This window comes from Nipponia nippon, unplaced genomic scaffold (assembly GCF_047370975.1).
Source record: "Nipponia nippon isolate SJK-2023a ecotype South Korea unplaced genomic scaffold, ASM4737097v1 scaffold_9, whole genome shotgun sequence".
NCBI classification, from domain to species: Eukaryota; Metazoa; Chordata; class Aves; order Pelecaniformes; family Threskiornithidae; genus Nipponia; species Nipponia nippon.
The window spans coordinates 30,940,143-30,959,203 of NW_028262413.1; the positions used below are offsets into that span (position 1 = coordinate 30,940,143).

The following is a 19,061-nucleotide window of genomic DNA, read 5'->3' on the forward strand; positions in this document are numbered from 1 at the left end:
AGGTGAATGTGAAATACTGTTTTACTTTAGAGAAACAAAAAGTTGTTAGAGACAAGGTTTTTAAGCAAGGAAAAGAAATCATTTGGTAGTGAAATGAATTGCTTTTCCTCAGAATTTCAAATATCTGCGAAAATAGTTTCTTGCCTGCAAAAATAGTTTCTTGTCAATGAAAAATTGAATTATGTTACATTTTCTGTAGAAGAAAAATGTAATCAAATTATGCAATTAAAACTTGAAAGAAAACTTGAAATTTTGGTGTCTAAGTTCTGAGACTCCCAGTTCAGTTGCTGTTTCTTAGCTCCTAGCAATCTGTTTCAGAAGACTAATGAGGACTCACTACGAGCCACCTCTCCACGTTTTCAGGCATTTAGCTGGATATTGGACCTATGATAGCTGGATATTGAACCCAGACCTGAACCAAGAATTGGAAGCCTCGAAGATCCTAGGGACCATGAACTTTGAGGTTTTTCTCACATGCCTGAGTTGCTTCTGAGCTCTGTACAACTGAAGTTGGAAACACTTTATTGTGTTATGTAAATTGACAGGAAACCAGGCAGGTTGCATCAGGACAGATACTCTTTTTTCTCAAATATTTAATTCCAATGAATCAATGCTTTTTGGTGGGAAAAATGCTTCGCTAGTATTTTCTGACTAGCTGTGCATTTGATCACATAGGAATTAATCTTAATTACTTAATCTGTAATGGAAACAGTTAACACTAATTCTGTTTAGTTGAAATTGTGTTATCGTTTCCTACCTTTTTATTGATTTAACTGAATTTTAGTAGTGACTAAAAGACCATGTCTCCTCCCTCAGTTTGAAAGGTTGAGCAGCATGGTACTCTTTCTATTTCTCCTCCTCTTAAAAAGCCAGAGTATGGAATTCAGGTGTTTGATAATAGACTTTTTTTTTTTTTAATAGAAGTAGTGAAGCCAATATTGCTAAGATGCTGAAGTGTGACTGCGAAAGAATAGAAAGCATAATTGTACAAACTGAAAGTTCTATAGAAAGCTGATAAACCTTTATGCATGTCTTTTTTGCAGAAAGCCAGAACTAAGTTAAATATTTTACTCACAGAAAATTATTTCTTGTCACTTGGATGATATCTCACACAGTATACATTTATTCAAAGATGCACATAAACTCTAAATTTAATGTTAAATGTATTTATTCATAGCACTACAGCAATCCCTATTTGTAGTTGTAGTTTTGACACATATTTCCATATATCTGCAGGACAAAAAACAGAACGGGATAAATTTTCAATAAATAATCTTAAACAGGTTGGAGTTTATTCTTGTTTATTTTAAATGTTTTGTTAAAATATCTGTAAGGAATGCAGGGATATTTGCTAACCTATCTCAAAGCTGCACTTGGAGGTCCAATAAGTGTTTCTTTTGATATGCTAGTATTAAAATTGAAGCAAACTCAGTTTGGAACAGATGCTTATGCTACCATCCAAACCTGAGGCTTGAGTTATTTCAGTAGCTGCTAAATGGATGGTGGCTCTCAGGAGGCATTCATTGTAAATAAAATTTTTGTCTCCTTTGTGCTGAGTGACGGTGGCTTAAAAACTAGCCTTTGAATTCCATTTGTACAAGAAAGGAGTCTCACAGCTCTGTTTGTGTAAGAAATATAATGATTAGGATAAAACACATGGAGTATTTAAAAATATACTCTTTAAAAGTTATAGCGGACATTTTCCAAATTTTTTTTTTAAATACGTAAGTGACTTCTTGTGCCTAATGAGACTGTTTTCACCGCAAAATCTTAGGAAACAAAACAGATCCTATTTAAAAAAAATCTGCTGCAAGAGGAAAAAAACTAATTAGCTTCATGGAAAAGAATGTGCAAGTTTGTCATTTTCTGGTTTATTTATTTTCTATAGGAAAGCTGCCAAATGAACTTCAGATGCTTGAAGAAGACCCTTCAGAGTATAAAGCACCTCAGGATGGCAACCTTGTGTATAAGCTATTCAGTTTAAATGATCTGTTGCTACTTGTGCGGTGCAGTGTGCAAAAAGTGAAGTCATTGCCACGATACCATAAAAAGAAAAAAGCCCAGAAGGTACAGATTTTGCTGTTAGCTTGTTTTGTTTTGGCTTTTAAACAGTTGTGCTCAACTGGCGTCTCTGGGATTCCCAGTCCTTCATAGCATTTGTGTTTTCACTCAGACAATTAGTACATTTAATTGTAACTCTACAGTGTATGTCGTCTTTAAGTAAATATTTGCTGTAGGAAGAGAGGGAAGAATAACTTGTGATCTCTGTAAACCTACTTGATTAGAAGATAAGCAAGTGTGATTCTGCATTTCTTTCTACAACTGCATTACAGTAATATGCATGGGTAATTATACTCGTGTAAACTAATGTCAGTTTGAACTATTCTTAAAAGTTAATGCAGTAATTGGGTTTTTGGCCCAAGGCTTTGAGAATGTTCATGATCATAAATATTTTCAAGCAGGATTCAGCCTTGCTATTGTGTCTAGTTAAGCAGAGAAATAGGAGACAGAATGAACAACAGAGGACACATTTAAAGGTACAAAGAGATCCTATTCATTCTGCTTGAAAAGACTATGGTATACATCTTAGCAAATAGTTTCTCTTGAGGAATAATATGCTTTAAATGCAAGTGTAATCCAAATATTCCTTGTAACATCAGGAGAAGGAAAGCTTATTCTGGAATCTTCAGTAATTCATTATTTTGTCAAGAGTCCTCTGAATCATCAAATCAACAAATTTGATACGATATCTCCCTCCCCAGAATACCAGAATTATGGTAGGCGGGCATTTTGTGAGGTGTTTATGCTTTGTTGAAATGGAAATAGGTATTTGTAGCTCTGATTACTTGCTAAGGTTCTGTGCGCAGAATCTTATTTTGAAAAAATACCATCTCTTTGCTATTGATCCACTGCTTATAAATGCCTGTGAATAGCTGCTTAGTTTGGTAATCAGAAACTGAGCACTGTTGTTTCCCTGCTGAAATTTAAACTGTGATTTGTCAGTGAGAAGAGGCTTATATATTCTCTGTTAGTGTTAACATGCAAAGGTTAGCCTCTGATTTCAAATGAGAGTCCAAGCATTAGGTTCTAGTTTCAAGTGAGATTCTGACAAGGGGAATAATGGCAGAATTCCACTAATAATAAGCAAATTAGAAATATAATAATGTATTTTTTCTTAAGTTCCTGCAGAGGGCAGTAGAGCACAGAAGTGTGAACTTCAAATTAATTTAGTCGCATGGAAAAATTATTTAGCAGCAAAATTTTATTATTTGTAAAAGCTTGCCTAGGCTCTTTTTTTTGTCCATTTCACCTTCCTCTACATAGAGTTTCTGTAGTCCAAAGTTTGTACTGCGGATTTCACAGAATGTGAGCCATCACACAAAATCTGTGAAATGTCATTGTAGCTTCAGCTGTGGTGGAAGACTATGATGATTATCAAATAAAAAATGTAGCTCAATTGTGGACATTTTTTTGGACAGCGAGTGCTGATTTTTCTTGTATCTTACCTTTTAAAGCTTACTCCAATATTCCTGTTGCCAAAACTAGAATATCAAGCTTATTACGGTGTTGAAGCTCTTACAGAAAGTGAAGTATGTCAGTTGTGGACAGAGAGTATGTTGCATTCCGAATGCTTATTTTATATTGGTAAGTTCATGTGTTGATTTTTTGCTTTAGAAACATGTATGTCTGAACATTCATAGAATTAACAGAAGAGAAAAATACTTGTTAAAGGTAAATTCTATATGTCCTTATTTATTTTAGATTTCTAATTCTGGTTTTCACTCTTATCTTAAATAAACGCTTTGTCTAAAATTTCTGTTGGGTGGTGAATGAGGATATTTAAACTTTGGGTTTAGATTAATAGCATCCAGTAGTCTTTGTTTTCAAGAACTGCATTTATTTGCCTTTGAAAGACAAATGTATCTGTAAGTGTGAATTTAGTTCTCTGAAGTTAGTAATCTTCATGACTTAAAGTATCTTTTGTTTGGGGGATTTTTTGTTTGGTGGGGTTTTTTTGTTGTTTTTTTTTTTAGTGAGTCATATACGACATGAATTATTTTATCGCAAGAGTGGTAAAAATATTTCTTGATGAAATGTGAGCTATAAATATATCTTATCATTATATGAAATCATTTTAGATAAATTTGTTATTACATACCAAAACAGAAGACGAACAGAGGATCAGGCATGTGTCTCAGAGGATACTGATTCCTTGACCTTGGAGCTTGCAGTATAGGAAAAGGTCAAACGTTACTTATTTTTCTTTGGAAACAAGCAATAATGTTCATACTTCTACACTGATAACATGTGGACAGATAAGATACAAGAGAATGAGGAAAAACAAACAAGAAAGGGCTAAACCAAGTTCTGTCGTTTAGAAATACAAGGAATTACATGCTTTGAAAACAACATACATGTGTCTCATATCTCAGGTACTGGAAATAATTTACTGGCTTTGCAGAAATGAAATTCCTAACAGGAAGAAGAAAAATACATAGCATAAGTTTATCGAAAACTTCTTTCCATAGCTATGATATTCCTCAGGAGTTCTGAATACTGGATGATCTTACTTAAACACATTTTCCAGGTTTTCCATTGCCCATATCTAGCTGATCCATGAAATTTAATTTCCTAATATGTGATATGACTTGAAATATCCCTGTCAAAGAGATGGTCTTGATATTCCCTGTCCTGTATCTTGCAGCAGATGGAAACAGGAGATAATGTAGTAGAATCTATAAATCAGAAGTAACATACATTCAGCGAGAATGAAGCAGCGAATTACAAATCTCATGTGGAAGAGTGACAGCTGTAATTCAGAGCACAGAAAATAAAAAGACAATAAAGCAGGGATAAAAAGCATGGAAATGTTAGCAGGAGGTTATCTTACTTGTAAAGGCCACTTATCTGAAATCACATAAACTAAGCACGCTAGGAATGCAGAATTATAAGCAAAGTTTCACTCCTGAATGTCCTGTAGAAAATGCTGCTTTCGTGTTTGTACAATGATATTTTAAATGTCTGGAAAGTTTGTGTCTGTTAGGATACATATGTTCTGTTGAGAAATGAAAATTATGCATATAAGGAATGTGGCCAGATGATTTTAACAACCCTTTTAGTATACGGAGAGCTCTCTGATACCAATTACCTTGTAATTAATGAGGTTTTAAAAGGGAGAATCTGCAACAAAGTGGTTAGTCAAAATGCATTTTAGAATATGTTTGGCACTGGCTACGGAGTGAGGGCAATCCTGTTTGTACAGTGAATGAATGTTCTGCAGTGGGGACTGCCTCGCTTTCCTGTTCTAGAAAAAAGTCTGTTTTTTACAGTTGTTATGGCAGCAGTTGTGGCCTGTGGTTGCCTAACCTTTCCACTTGTGCACTGAGTTACACTTTTGCTTTTGGTGGCTCACATCAGAATACTATTTTAGAAATGCTGAGCTCTCTCTTTCCTAAGTTTTTACATACAAACTTTGCATCCTATCGTAGAATTATAAGATTTATCTGAAATCTAATATATTAGAGTTGATAGTTTCACCAATTGCCGCTGTCTTTGTCAGCTGTCCATATTTAATGGAAATTATGTTTCTAATTGTAAATTTTAAAAGCAGTATTTCCTGTGGTTTTTCCCTTCTCTAACAACAAAAAAATCCTCACAAAGAGATAACTATGCACACAGTTCTCCATTTCTAATTATATCTTAACATACTAAGGTATTTCGTCTCTTTTTTTTTTTTTTTTTTTAACAAGCAGAACAGTATACTAAATTGCACTGAAATTTAACCCTCTGTAGGAAATATTATCAACATTTTTATTAATGTTTCCAGAGTCACAAGCAGTGTGAGGAAATAGTGAAACTGTAGAGAGAGGGCTAATCTGCTCACAAAGTACACAAACTGAAGGAATGCACGTCTATCTAACTTCCCATCAGTTACAGTATGGCTTGTGTGCAGAAGTTTGCAGCCAGCTCATCCAGCCAACGCCCCTTTTTGTGGAGGCTCTCAGGAGCGTAGGAGAAAGCAGGCTACGTGCCGCAGGAGTTGTTCTGGCATAAACAGCCATCCCCTTCTGATACGGATGCTCCTCGGTGTCTCCTTCATAGATCCCTGCTAGCCGTGGAACGGACAGGGAGCCCTAAGATGGCAGGCTTCGGTGGCCTGGCCTCCGACATGCTCTCTCTCTCAACCCCAACGACTTTTTCTCCCAAGCACACAAAGAAACGCTAGTAATTCCAGTGGTGTGTGTTTGTCAGCTCTTGGATGCGCTTCTTCTAGCAGCAAACCCTGGGGTTCACAGGGGTTCTCCTTTTGTGTGCTCCAAGGAAGCGCTGGATTACTGTGGGTTGTCACTGTCCTCCACAGTAAATTAGTACTCTAAGCATGTGGGGCAGGCCTCCTCTGACCACTACTTTAAAAAAAAAAAAAAAAAGAGCCTGCTACAAATACGGAGTTGGACTCTCAGCACGTCACCAACTTTTGATACTTGAGAGAACATGTCATTTATTCAGGTAGGCGAATTGGGGACTGCAGATTTTTGGTACCGCCATGTACCTTCTATTAGAGGTAGGTGGTGAAAAGACATACGTGGAAGTAAATGATGCATTTTATGAAGGAGCATCTACCACAGCTTTTAATAGGAAACTGTTACCATATTCTACTTAGATGTTCTTTCTGCTCTCCTTGAGAAATATTGGAATGCAGCTGTGAAATTCTCCCTTTCAGTTTGCATCCCTGGGGAGTTGTGAAAAATACAATGTTGCAAGTGTCTTGATTCAGCTGGGTGGCTCTTTGCAATGGAAAGCTGCTTTGTCCTGAAACTTCAGGGATAATTCTCTAAGGGTGATAATATTCCTGTATTATGGACAGCTTAAAATGCAGTGAATGTCTCATTCTTTTTCATTAATCTGATACCTGAACGTAAGAAGACTCCTGCTCTCGTGTTTGGTGTAAGCAGAAAGACAGACTTGACTTCTCAGATTGTGCTATAATTTGAATTATTCCAAGTGAAATATCATGTCCTATAATAAAGGAGTTTTTAAATCAGACATAGTAGAGCCATAGACTTATTGCTCTTTTTAAATTTACCCCACAGTGTGAAAGTATGAAACTACTGTGTGAGAACTGTGATCTTGCCATTACTAACGTAGTACCTGCAACTTGTATTCTTGTTCAGGCAGTTCTGAGACTGCATAAATCTTAAGCCCCTAAAATGGAAGTTTTGAGCATGTAGCAGACCTCGGTGTTAAATTGCTTAGGAGTTCTTGGATCTTGCAAAAACTTAATTCATTGCCTCAACAATCTTTTGTATTGCCAAATAAGTATGGATGGAAAGTTCTTTGGACCTTGGTCTGTGCCCCATAATTGTCCAGCATTGCTCGAGTGTTGTATCACTCTGTGTGGCTGAGGGGGGAGTCTCATAGCTCAGTACAGTGACTCAGCAGTGCTGCCAGCTCAGAAGATGAGAAAGAAAACAGAACTATGGCCTCCTGCAGAAATTGCAAGGTGTGATATTAAGTTGAATTTTTTATTTTGTATGTTCTCAAAGAAGGTAGTAATTGTTTGCACAAAAGCAGCGATATTATCATCAAACAAACTTGAGGGCTGTCTTCCTCTTACAGCAGAGCACCTTGCTCAATTGTTGATTTAAGTCCCCTTGCTACTCAGATAGGAAATCTTGCATCTGCAAAAGGAGTAATCTCTGTGACGTGTTTCTCAAATAAGATACTTGTACTTGATCTAAGCAGTAAATGAAGTTGTGATAAGCTTTGCTGATTAATGGGAATGTTTTACCCTGACCATTATTCACTTATTTCCATTAAGTGCCTAAGCAAAACTTACTACAAAAGAATAGTTTACTTTCACTTGAATAGGATAATAAATAAAGATTATTTGAAAAATGGGTTGGAAAGAAGTACTTGCTGTATGGGTAACTTACTGAATGTCAAATGTTTTCGATCAGTCACTTCTCAAATATAAGATACAGTAATATAAATTAGGTATGAGTAGTTCATAATTTTTTTTTTCTCAGCTATGCTGTTGATGAGTTTAGAGATGGAGAAGTTTCTGATTTGAGGAGAGGCTGATAAAAAAATGGAGAACACAAACTTTTTTTTTTTTTTTTAAATAATAACTTCAGGTTACTTCTCCTCTAGTCAGCAATGCAGTATATTAAACCTATATTAAACCTAGCCTAAACTTAGCCTTGCCCAAAATACTGATATCAAGAACAGTAACAAATGTACAGTGTTTAAAAGAAATGAGTTTTCCTGGTGCATTTTTTTTTTAATTTGTTAGAAATGAGAGTTCTTACTTGGTCTTCTTACACATCACCTAACAATTTGCTAGTAATGTTTAGCTTGAAATGCGAAAGACTTTGGTTTAGCAGTTTTAACTGTACAATTGAAGCATTTACACTTCCTGTGAGAGCAGATTTGTAGTAAGGCAGTAAATTCCACTGAGTAGGTTGTATTTTATTATGCTGCCTTCTCCTCATCCTCCTTGTGGGAGCTGGAATAGAACAGATTTCTGGGAAAACCTCAACATGAGAGAGAACCTGAAGGTAAGGCACAGTTACCACATCAGTGTACAAGCTATGCTAATGATCTTTATTGCTTATCAAGTGAAAAAGTGGGCTAAACTGTTCTTGTCAGCCTTTATTTTAAAAATGTGATGAGGAGAGCTTTGAATTGTTGCTCCTAGCTGTGTCAAAGAGAAATAGTCTTTAATGATTTGCCATGAACAAGGCCTGAATTGTAAATTGTAACTTTTCAAGTGAGGGGAAAAAAAAACCACCATACAAAACAAACAAACAAACAAACAAACAAACAAAAAAACCCCCAAACAAACAAAACAAGAGATGAAGGTACAGAATCCCCAGAAAATCAAATAACACAACTGTTAGTATAACATGTCAGAATGGAAAAACAAGTATATTAAATTTCTTGTAAAAGATAAACTTTCACGATCTGTCCAGTGAGGAAGCATGGTGATAAGGATCAAAAGAACTTGGGAAGATATAAACTAACTGATGAGATTAAGGCCATAGCAAAATGAGGTTGTATATCCCAGACATCACCCAAGAGGTAAGATTCGCTGCAATCATGGGCATCTCCCTGATTTAGAAAGGCAGCCCAAATACAGATGTCTGTACTTAAAGCAGTTATACATTTTACTTTCTGTTATTGTGCAACATTGATAAATTCTTAGCACTGTTCTACACTGTAAAAGAGCAAAAATTTTTATTCCTTTTAAAATACATTAGGTCTGCAAATTATGTTTTTGCATTTGTTTTATTTTTAGTGTATTAATTGAATTAATATTTTTCAGGACGTATTGATGCTTTTACATCAAAGCTTATTATGCTAGAAAAGATTTCTCCAGAAATTTTAAGAGAGAAACTTGGATTGATTAAGTGAGTATTTTAGTAAGGCTTTTTTGCAATGAATTTGAAACCCTAACAAGCCTTGCAAGTTACTACTTTTGTAATTTTTTTTTTTCTTTTTCGCAGGCCTGCAAATTCATTAAATATACTTCATCACATTTTGAAGAAAGTGTCTGAGTAAGTGCTCCATTCTTGTTCGTTGTATTTATTTGCAACATTACCCAGGTCATCCTAATTCTTTCCGTAGAATGCTTGTCTACTTTTTTTGATTTTTATTTCTTCAGCTACATGAAATATTTTACAGATTCTTTTAGGTCTAGCATAGCATAATGCAGTGCTGTGTAAAAATTTGCTTAGGATTGCAGGTTTTGTATAAATGATGCAAAACAATAAGAACTTTATTTTTACGAACCACTTATTCAAGAGGGGAGACTGGACACTTCTGAGCTGATTAAACAGTTCACAGGAGCGAGTTGTAATATTATGTATGTAGGCTGACATTTAAAATTTGGACTTCTGTTTTTTGTTAGTCTTTTTACTTAATGTGTGGAAATAATACTGTGTTTGTTCCCTTCTGCTTAGCTTGACTTAGAACAGCATATGTCTTTCTCTCTTCAATGTAGCTACCTTTCTCTTGTGCCTTCCTTTTCTTTATTTAGCTACTTCAAGGCTTTCAGTCTGCAAGTATCTTTTAATTTTTTTGTCAAGCAGGTTTCTTGCACTTGTGTGTGAAGCCTTTTAATTTGAATTACAGAAGAGTTTTCCCGCACTTGATAATTTCTGTAGCTTTGTGATTTGTGACTAAGATTTTTGATATGGGTGGTTGGTTGACATTTATCTTCCTGAACACCTGTTTAATCCTGCATGTATTTAAAGCACGTCTGTTCTTTGTGTCTGTGTCCGTATATGCATTATGCTTTGTAAGGCGCTGGTTAGAGATTTATAGTTTGCCAAACATGGATGGTTTTCAGTGTATGCTTAAATGTTTTGTTTGAATATGATGACAATCTGTATATTGATGATAAATTAGTATGTTATGAATACATTATAAACACATGAATTAGTATGTATTTATCAATACGGTTTAATTCATGCATTTTTGTCTATAGTCTTTTTATAAAACAGGGATTGATAAGTAAATATCCGAAGATGTTTTGCTTTTGCATTACGAACTTAGTAGCTATCCTGATCAAATGAAACAAAACAAAAACATTTAAATAATATTTTTCATTTTGAACTTTATCTTTTTAGTTTGCAGGAGGGCTCTTATTTATTGACCCATGCTGCAGGAGATTCATCAGTTGCAATCTACAAGAGTTCTCTTGACAAGACAATGAGAGCATCATATAACTTACATAAAGCTCATTGTGACCTGCCCACTGTACCTGCCACTCTTTCAGTCCCATGGGTGCCACTAGATCCCAGCCTCCCTTTGCCTTATCACATGAATCATGGAAGAGTTCCATGCACCTTTCCACCTGCACCCCAGGAAGCCATGTGGAAACAGAAGGTCAGTATCGTACTTGATGGAAAAGCAGATTAGCAGTTTTGAAATAATCTATTTCGGTCCCTTGGATATATAGCTAGTATATTTATCTGTCATGTTTAGGGAACAGAGACACCCTTCAGAGTTCTGGATCCACTACCAAGAATAAGAATGCCTTTTTCCTGAAAAATATTCCAGGTGAGATTCATCTCACCTAGCTTTAAACATTACAATATGGAAAAACAACGTTTAAGCTTGTTGTGCTATTATCAGAGGGAAATGGAATATTTTGTAGACGCATCTCCACACCAGGATGGCTCTCTTAAGTAGGTTGTAGGACTCGTGCTGTAGAGATGTCATTTTCTCTCTAATGGCTACAGGAGTAAAGATGATTAGCACAACTGTAGACAGGTAAAATCAGGTAAGGTGAATTCTACTGTCAGGGTCTATTCCATTGAGGTCTTATTGCAGTTCTCTGTGATACATTGTTTTGTTGTTGTTTTTTTTTTAAATACACTTCTTCCCTCCTCCCCATCCCCTGCTGGATGGCAATATTCTTTCAAAATGAAGGTTTGCATCTTTAATGTGAGCTAGTAATACTTTCGGACAGCAAAAAGAAGGTAGCTTTTGGCTTAATTGAAAGCTTTTTGCAGTACAGCTGAAACATACAATATTTGCACTTATAAGACTTTTCTAATTTTGCCTCTGTGATGGTGCTTTTTGTTGATGTATTTTTCCTTCAGACAATTTCAGGAAGGATCTTTTAACCTGGTTTCCTGGTTTTTCCATCCCACCTTCATCTCCATTTGTCCCTCTGTCTTTCCCCCAGATCTCAAAATCTTGACCTTGTTGGGCTATTTCAACAGAAACTGACATGTCTTGGAGGCCTAAGATACTAAATTCTAACCAGCTTAGTGAAAATAAGTAGCCAGATAAAGGAGAGGGATCCAGATTAGTGCTTTCTCTGTGGGGATGACAATGAGCACTCCACTGTAATATTTGATACCTGAAATCTCATGCAGACAAGAGAGGTTGTAAGCAAATCAGCCACACACACACACACAAAAAAAAAAACCAAACTATCAGAGCTTTTACATTACTAGGTGTGGGATAATCGTAAGGCAAGACAGAAAACCAAACAACATTACCGAAAGTTTAAGTACTTTCCTCAGTCCCCTCATGCCACTCTTTGAAGTCTTTTGTGTCTTAATTTATTGATTCCTGATTTCAGCAGCTAGGGTGGAGCATCTTGGATCTGTTCTTGGTTCTTTGTAATTTTAAATGAAGCTCATGCAGGGATAACAGTGATCCTCTGCAGCAAAAGTAAGGTTTCCTTTTGGCCCTCTGTTAGCTCAGTCGGACAAATTGCCATTGATCACCTGTCTCTGGTTGCTCTGAACTCCTTCACCTTTGAGGAAGCTTTCATTGCAATTCAGCTGGCTTCCCTGCCATACAGAAACTTAAATTCTCATTGGTATGCTGTTCCCTATACCGTGAAACATTCGTAACAATATATATGCAACACTGTTTCTAAAATAAGAGTAATACATTCTTTTGCATAGAGGCATATATACTTTGTCTAGAGGCATGGGAGTACCTTAATTTAGGAAAACACAGTTTCTGTGTCTCAGACATAAACGTAAAATTGTGTGTGGATGGCATACTCCTTTTTACTGAAAATGAACAACCTAACACAGCATTTATATTCTGCATTTCTTCAGAGTGCAGATTTAGTTAAATCTAAATAAATAAAACGTTTTAGATGTTTGAATGTAATCTTCCTTCCAGACGTCATTAGGATAAGTGAAAATTAATATAGCCTAAAAATCACTAACATCTGGTTTTTGTTGTGGTTGTTTTTAAAACAGAATAGAATTTATTATGAGAAGAAGAATTAATTGTCTGCATCTAAAGAAACTTTTGATAGAAATTTTGTGGAAATTTTTTAGGAATCCAATCTGCTCTGTAATTTTGCTGGTGAATAAGTGATGCATGTCATGCTTTGGAAATTTCCTAAATATCCCACTCTCAGCTCTAATGTTTTGAAAAATTAGTATGACACTTCAAAAGTAAGAAAAATTTCAAGTGTTATTTTTCTTCAGCATAGATTTACTCATTTGTGTAAAAGCCACATGCTAACTATGCCTAGCATAGCGGACTTTGGGATGCTTTTTAGGCCCAATTGTGTGTTTTAGCCACATCCTGAATTCATAGGAGGGCAAAACAGAGTTGCGCATCGGTTCCTAATTACCTGATGCACTTTGGTTTCTGCCAGAAGGAAATGCAGGTGCATGGGCAAAAAAGAGGCAGGAGTGGTCAGATCCCACTGGTGACAGGAAGACCAGCCGTGCCTCTCACCTAGTCCAGATGTGGCCTCTGAGCCTGGCTGGAATCACAAGAAGTAGAAGGCAGTTCTCTGAAGGCAGTTGTATATGTTTGTGCTTAATACAGGTTTAAGGTCATTAATTCTAGTTTTTTGGGTTGGTTTGTTTTTTTGTTTTTTTTTTTTTTTTTATTTTCTCCCCATATGTGTCTAGATGAATGGGGCGAAAGGACAATCGGACACACCCTATGACGGAAAGCCCGTAGCTATGGAAACAAAAGGCAATCCAGCTAAGCCCTTTAGAAACGAAGGTGTGGCTACAAAGCTGAAGAAGAATTACTGCAAACAAAGAATGATGAAGAAAAAGTGGAAAATGAAGTACAACCAAATGCAACTGAAGTAGGAATAGCTGAACCATGCTGTGTTAAGTATGGCCTGGAGAAGGACAAGACGAAAAAAAAATCTGAGGCTTTCTTGCAGCTTCAAAGGAGCCGGAACAAGCTGGTAGGGGAAAGGGCTCCACAGCTGAAACCTTCTGTAAACCTTTAACCCTTTCTTACCTCAGTGGACACATTTCAAGGGAAAATCTCAAATTCAGTCAGAGGAAAAAAAGGCAAGTGTCTGCAGCTGAGGTTGGGGACAAAAGTATCTTCTGTTGGTCTCATGATTTGCATAGAAAAACGACACCTTGAAGAGTGAAGCAGTGGTCGACAGCAATATCTGGTATCACATAACGACAAGAAAAATAACTTTTCAGCTTTCTTAATTCTTCCAGAATCACTACAGATTTTTATTCTGACATATTTTAAAATTATATTTTACTTTGTCTAATGTGCATAAGGGGAACAACTTGGATTTAATTACTTAATCCTTTTAACACAGTGTCCACCAGTTTTTAAATTACTTACAAAAACACATTTTCTTTTTAGGATGGTGTAACAAATGAGGTTTGGGGAACAAAAGCTGTGTTTATTTAAATAGTATGTGCCATAAATTTGCACTAGGAAACTTAGGAGTACAGCTAAACAGTTAAAATATATTTTTTTATGCTTCCCCAAAACAATTTCCAGAAATTTTTTGGATTCTGGCATGTCTTCAAAAATGAATACTGCAGTTATTTACTGTATTACTGAATGGCTACGGCCTAAATCTCATACCAGATTGCACATTGATATGCAGTAGTGCTTACCTGAGGTATTAAGGTTTGACTGGAAGAACAAGTGGTAGGATCAAGGCCTTAGTCATCGTTCCAAAAACCCAACCAGATTATGCTGTATATCAGCAGTTTGCTTGAAATTTAGAGCCAAACTGACAGAGGGAAGTTAGGAAAAGAGAATCCTTACTGTATTACTGTAATACTACTTACGTACTGTACTGCTGCTTATGAAAAGGCCAAGCAATGTGATGACATGCGGTTTCCTAGTGAATATGAGTTGTGTGGAAAAATTGAAGTTGTTTTGAATGTTAGTATGCAAACGCATTGTATTCTGTCATGTGTTTGTAAGTAACATGATAGCTTGTGAGGGAAGATTTCTCTGTATTACAGCTATTTTATGGTGCATACTTTCAGTGTTTCATCAAACAAAATTTCAACAGAAACAGTCCTCGAAATTGAGGCTCAAAAATTATATTCTCTATCATTGCTTTTGTTTCATGTTTTCTGGATTTCTGCTTATATCTTCCTTTATGAAGAGTATTGTTTTTCGAAGAGCTCATGAATTCTTGAAAGCTTCAAGAATGAGTCCAATGAATTCTTTCCTATTTTTGCCTTTTAAACAACGCAAACAACTATTTCAAAATGTCTGAGCCAATTATTGTTTGGATGATGTTCTGGAAAGCTGTTTGTATGCATGCTTAAACTGCTAACACAAAAAACAAAGGCCTTAAAGATGTTCTTCCAAGTCTTTTATTTGGACCAAGGAAGTTACCAAGTACGCACATCTAATCAAGCATTCTTCTGCTCACTGGGCTTGACATGACATTTTAATGTCATGAAAGTAAAAATAAAGTATTTACATTGTTTACTGGGGTATACCTGTTATAAAATCCTGAAGACAGGTTTTTTTTAAAGCAGGCTTAAACAATGAATGATTATTAAAAACGATTCTTTGTGAAATACAAAGCATTTTCTGATTATTTTTTCCCACTGTTAGATATATTTACAGTATTATTCAATTTATTCTTTTTTTTTTTTTTGGCCACTACTTCTTTTAGTTGCAGTGATATGCTAATGACAAGCTGAACTGAGGTAGAGCTGTTTGCAAATTGCAAGTAGTTCTGATACAAAATCCTAAATGCACTTAGTGACCTCTCATAATAGAATGTTTTAGCTGTGAGTCATTTTTGCCAGATAACTAACTCGATGTGGGGATTCAAAGCAGTTTTGAGTTTGTATATACAAAAACTTTTGCCAGGTTTTTATGGAATTTAGTTTCTCGATGCAGTTTCATGTTAGAAGTGTATGGTTTATTTGCCCATGTATCTATATGTCTAAAAGACTTGCGTCTCTCTTAATAGTATACTACTATACTATGCTAGTATACTACTTATGATAGTATACTAATTGTAGTTTCTTGTCTGTTTAGAATAGGTAGGGAATCTGGAATTTGTATACAACACATGAGATGGCTTTTTAATTCACTGTTGTGTTTTATTTGATTGTTCTCTTTGGATTAAATGGGACTGAAGTCATTTGCTCTAAGATGAGTTAATTGTTTGAAAGACTCTGGTTTTGTTCATGTGTCACAGGAGGGTGGTGGTGTTTGTTTGACTGTCATTAGTTCTGTGGAATGCATGCCGCCGAGAACTGTGGTCTGTTTGTTTTGTCATGGCTGTGCAGCATGTAGATTCATGAAATTCATACACAAATTACAATTTTTACACAGAAGTTATAGCACAACAAGCTTTCTGATGCAAGGAAGGAAATTGCTGTTCTCCCTGACTTTGAGGATGTGAAAATGCATCTTGGGGATATTCCCCAAGAGGAGGGATTTGAAATACTGGCACAGAGCTATGTCACTTGGGTTGCTCTTGGTTGTAAAAGTAGAGCAGTTTTATGTCTTATGCCTGTTTGTGTATGCATTCCAGATCTGCATGGACATGAAAGGTAACCAGCAATTTGTTTCTGCTAACAATTGCTCCCTCCTTCTAGCTCATATCACAGCCTTTTCTATGTCTGAACAGGAGTAATAGTAGGGGTAAAAATTCTTAAGGTAATTTGTCTTTGTAGCCTGCCACATCCTGATAAGGTCTTATTACATGAGATTCTGTGGGAAGAGATTCTTGTCTTAACACCATATGAAGACCAAAACTTGTCCTTTTAGATAGGAGCCTGATACAGCAGTAAGACAGTATGTCCTTGATCATCTTGCAGCCAGATATCCCCATTTCCCAAAAGATTGCCTTGCTTTTCAACGTGCCATGATTAGTGACATAAAAATGGAGGATTATGAAGTGTCATGGACTAAAATCTAAAGTGAGTTAGTTAGTTTGCCTAAAAAGCAACTTTGTAATCCAATGTGATGCCTGCGTTGGGAAATCAAATGAAGTTATTTTCTCTAATAACAATTCAGCAAAATTCTACTCACTGAAATGGGTCTGAGAGCAGAACATGTTGTTAAATGCTGATAGCCCTCATCAGTTTGAGGCAAATGTTGTACAAAAGTATAGTCCATTTATGTTTGCATCTAAAATAAAATTCTGTTTAAAGGAGTTTGATAAGAGGAGAAGGCAAAAGGGATAGCATGTTTATTTCAGGCAGTAACATCTGAAATTTGAAACAAAGAAAATGGCTGAACAAAATAATTGGTTAAAAAGACTTCAGTAAAGCCAGAAAATGTGCTGGATATTAGTTGCTGGCTCACTGGCTCTGTATAGACTGCTCCTGAAGTGACAGTTACCTGTGGAGGAGAAAGAAGGAATACAGGGGAGCCTGACTGTTATGATGCCACCAAAGTATAAATTCCTAAATGTAACACAGATTGTAAAGCTGTGGGAAGCAGGAGACGACAGCAGAAGGAGAGCGAGTGGGCCTGGATCTTACTCTCCAGATAACTGTTGCTCTACAGCTAACTAATCCTGATCTTCTTTATGGCCTGAACCCACTGAGTTTAGGAAAAAACTTCCACAGATCTCACAATCCTGCCCTATAATTTCAGTCTTCAGCTCTGTGTTTGGAAAGGATTGTGTATATTTATGTTGCAATTTATATAGCTTGTTTTTAAATGTAATTACTACTTTTCATCAAACTGTGTAAGAAGAATATCTTTTAAAATATGCATTTGGAGTGCATGGTTAGATGTAACTTACCCAGTCTAAGAATCTTCCAGTTATTTTTCCCTCGTTAGATTTTTTTTTTTCCTTTCTGTAGATTTACCTGGTGGTAAAGAGGGGGAAGTATGTGCTGTCCTGTCTTTCTGAACAGGAAGCTCTAAGTGCTGGAAAATTGGCCAAACTGATTTCTCAGGGATCTCTGTACTCAGTTCTCTCTTAGTTTTTCAGTACAGATGTTTGTAGCCCAGTGCTAATGGAGCAGCCTGTGCTGCTGCTTGGCTTTATTTCATTCTGGGTGCAGGACTTTATCTTTGCTAAGTCTCATGCGATTCTTGTTGGCCCAACCATGCAGCCTGTCGAAGTTGCTCTGAATAGTGGCTCATCTGTCCGCTCTGCCTCTTCTCCCTGCTCTAACTACCTGTTCTTCCCATTCGGTGTCATCTGCAAACTTGGTGAAGATTGATTCCATCTTGTTATCCAGATGATTTACAAGAATACCGAGTAGTACTGGACCTGCTATCAACCCCTGAGAAGCTGTTCATGACCAGCTGCTAGTTCAGCTTTGAGCCACTAACCACTTCACTAAAACCAGAAGAAACCCTCTGAGAACATAAGGTTTTCCATGCTGTATAAGGTCACTGATATTAAGTCTGGTTCTCTCCATTCACTGGTGTTTGTTATGAGATAAAATTGATAGCTTTATATCTTGTTCAGGCAGTTTGAAGTTAGTTTTGGAGGACTAGAGGGGGAATTCTTACCTGGCATTTGAGATTACTGGTTGACATACGTGCAAAACCATGGAACTTTATCAGGTCTTTATATTAGTGTGAATAACTGCAATGGGTTATTGGTTGTGAAATCTAACTTTTCTTTATTTCTGCAGTTAAGTGTGTTTCAAACTTTATTTGCACTATGCACTAATGAATCACTTACAAACTGCTTTCATTCCCGTATGTGACTGGCTAAACCTCTTCACCTTCTCTGTTGGACTGCAAAACCTTTTAGGGCTACGATAGACACTGTCTATGTAAAATATGTTAGGAATAGATTTACTATGTTTTTTTCCTCTGACTTCTAATGTAGCCTAGCAGCTGGAAGCACAGGGAACTGGGACCAAGTGACCAGACATGCATTCCTGTGCTGGCAAGTGGGAGCTGCCAACAGCTAGTGACTCTGTCCAGTCCCATGCAGTGAAGTTCAGTAGCAGACGTTGAACCATTTGAAGAGGTACTTATTTTGCTTCTGATTTGCTTGCCCTGTACTTTAAATAGCAGCTTGTCTCCAAAAGAATATAAAAATCAGTTCAGACATGGTCTTTCAGGATGTTTAGTGCTGATGTCCATTTAAGCTGCTTTTAGTTCTACCAGTGGAAGGAATTGGAGCATTTTCAGTCTCTCCCCCTGTCTAAGTCTGACTGGATGTATAACTTTCTCAGGTGTTTCTCTTGAGAAGTTACATAACTAAGCGCCTTCTTTCTTAACAAAATACAGCCTTTCTTACAAGTGCGGGCACAGTCCTGCCCAGAGGCACTGTCATTGCTTGGTATGTTATATTTCTCTGTGCTAAAATTATATTTGCTTTTTTTTAGTTGTTGTTGAAT

General features: G+C 36.4%; 1 protein-coding gene across 3 annotated transcripts in view; it reads left to right on the forward strand.

Moving 5' to 3' along the window:
• The window catches only part of ICE2 (interactor of little elongation complex ELL subunit 2), a 30,317-nt gene extending 13,581 nt beyond the window's left edge, over positions 1–16,736 (forward strand). For 2 of the 3 annotated variants that reach the window (XM_087743338.1, XM_087743340.1), the window contains exons 10-15: positions 1,889–2,067; positions 3,516–3,645; positions 9,326–9,410; positions 9,507–9,557; positions 10,632–10,890; positions 13,404–16,736. In XM_087743338.1, coding sequence (XP_087599464.1) covers positions 1,889–2,067; positions 3,516–3,645; positions 9,326–9,410; positions 9,507–9,557; positions 10,632–10,890; positions 13,404–13,592 — 893 coding nt within the window. In that variant the 3' untranslated portion in view covers positions 13,593–16,736. Of the gene's footprint in view, positions 1–1,888; positions 2,068–3,515; positions 3,646–9,325; positions 9,411–9,506; positions 9,558–10,631; positions 10,891–10,989; positions 11,065–13,403 lie in introns of all 3 variants that reach the window. The other variant, XM_087743339.1, reaches the window with a different exon arrangement.
• The last annotated feature ends 2,325 nt before the right edge of the window (positions 16,737–19,061 follow it).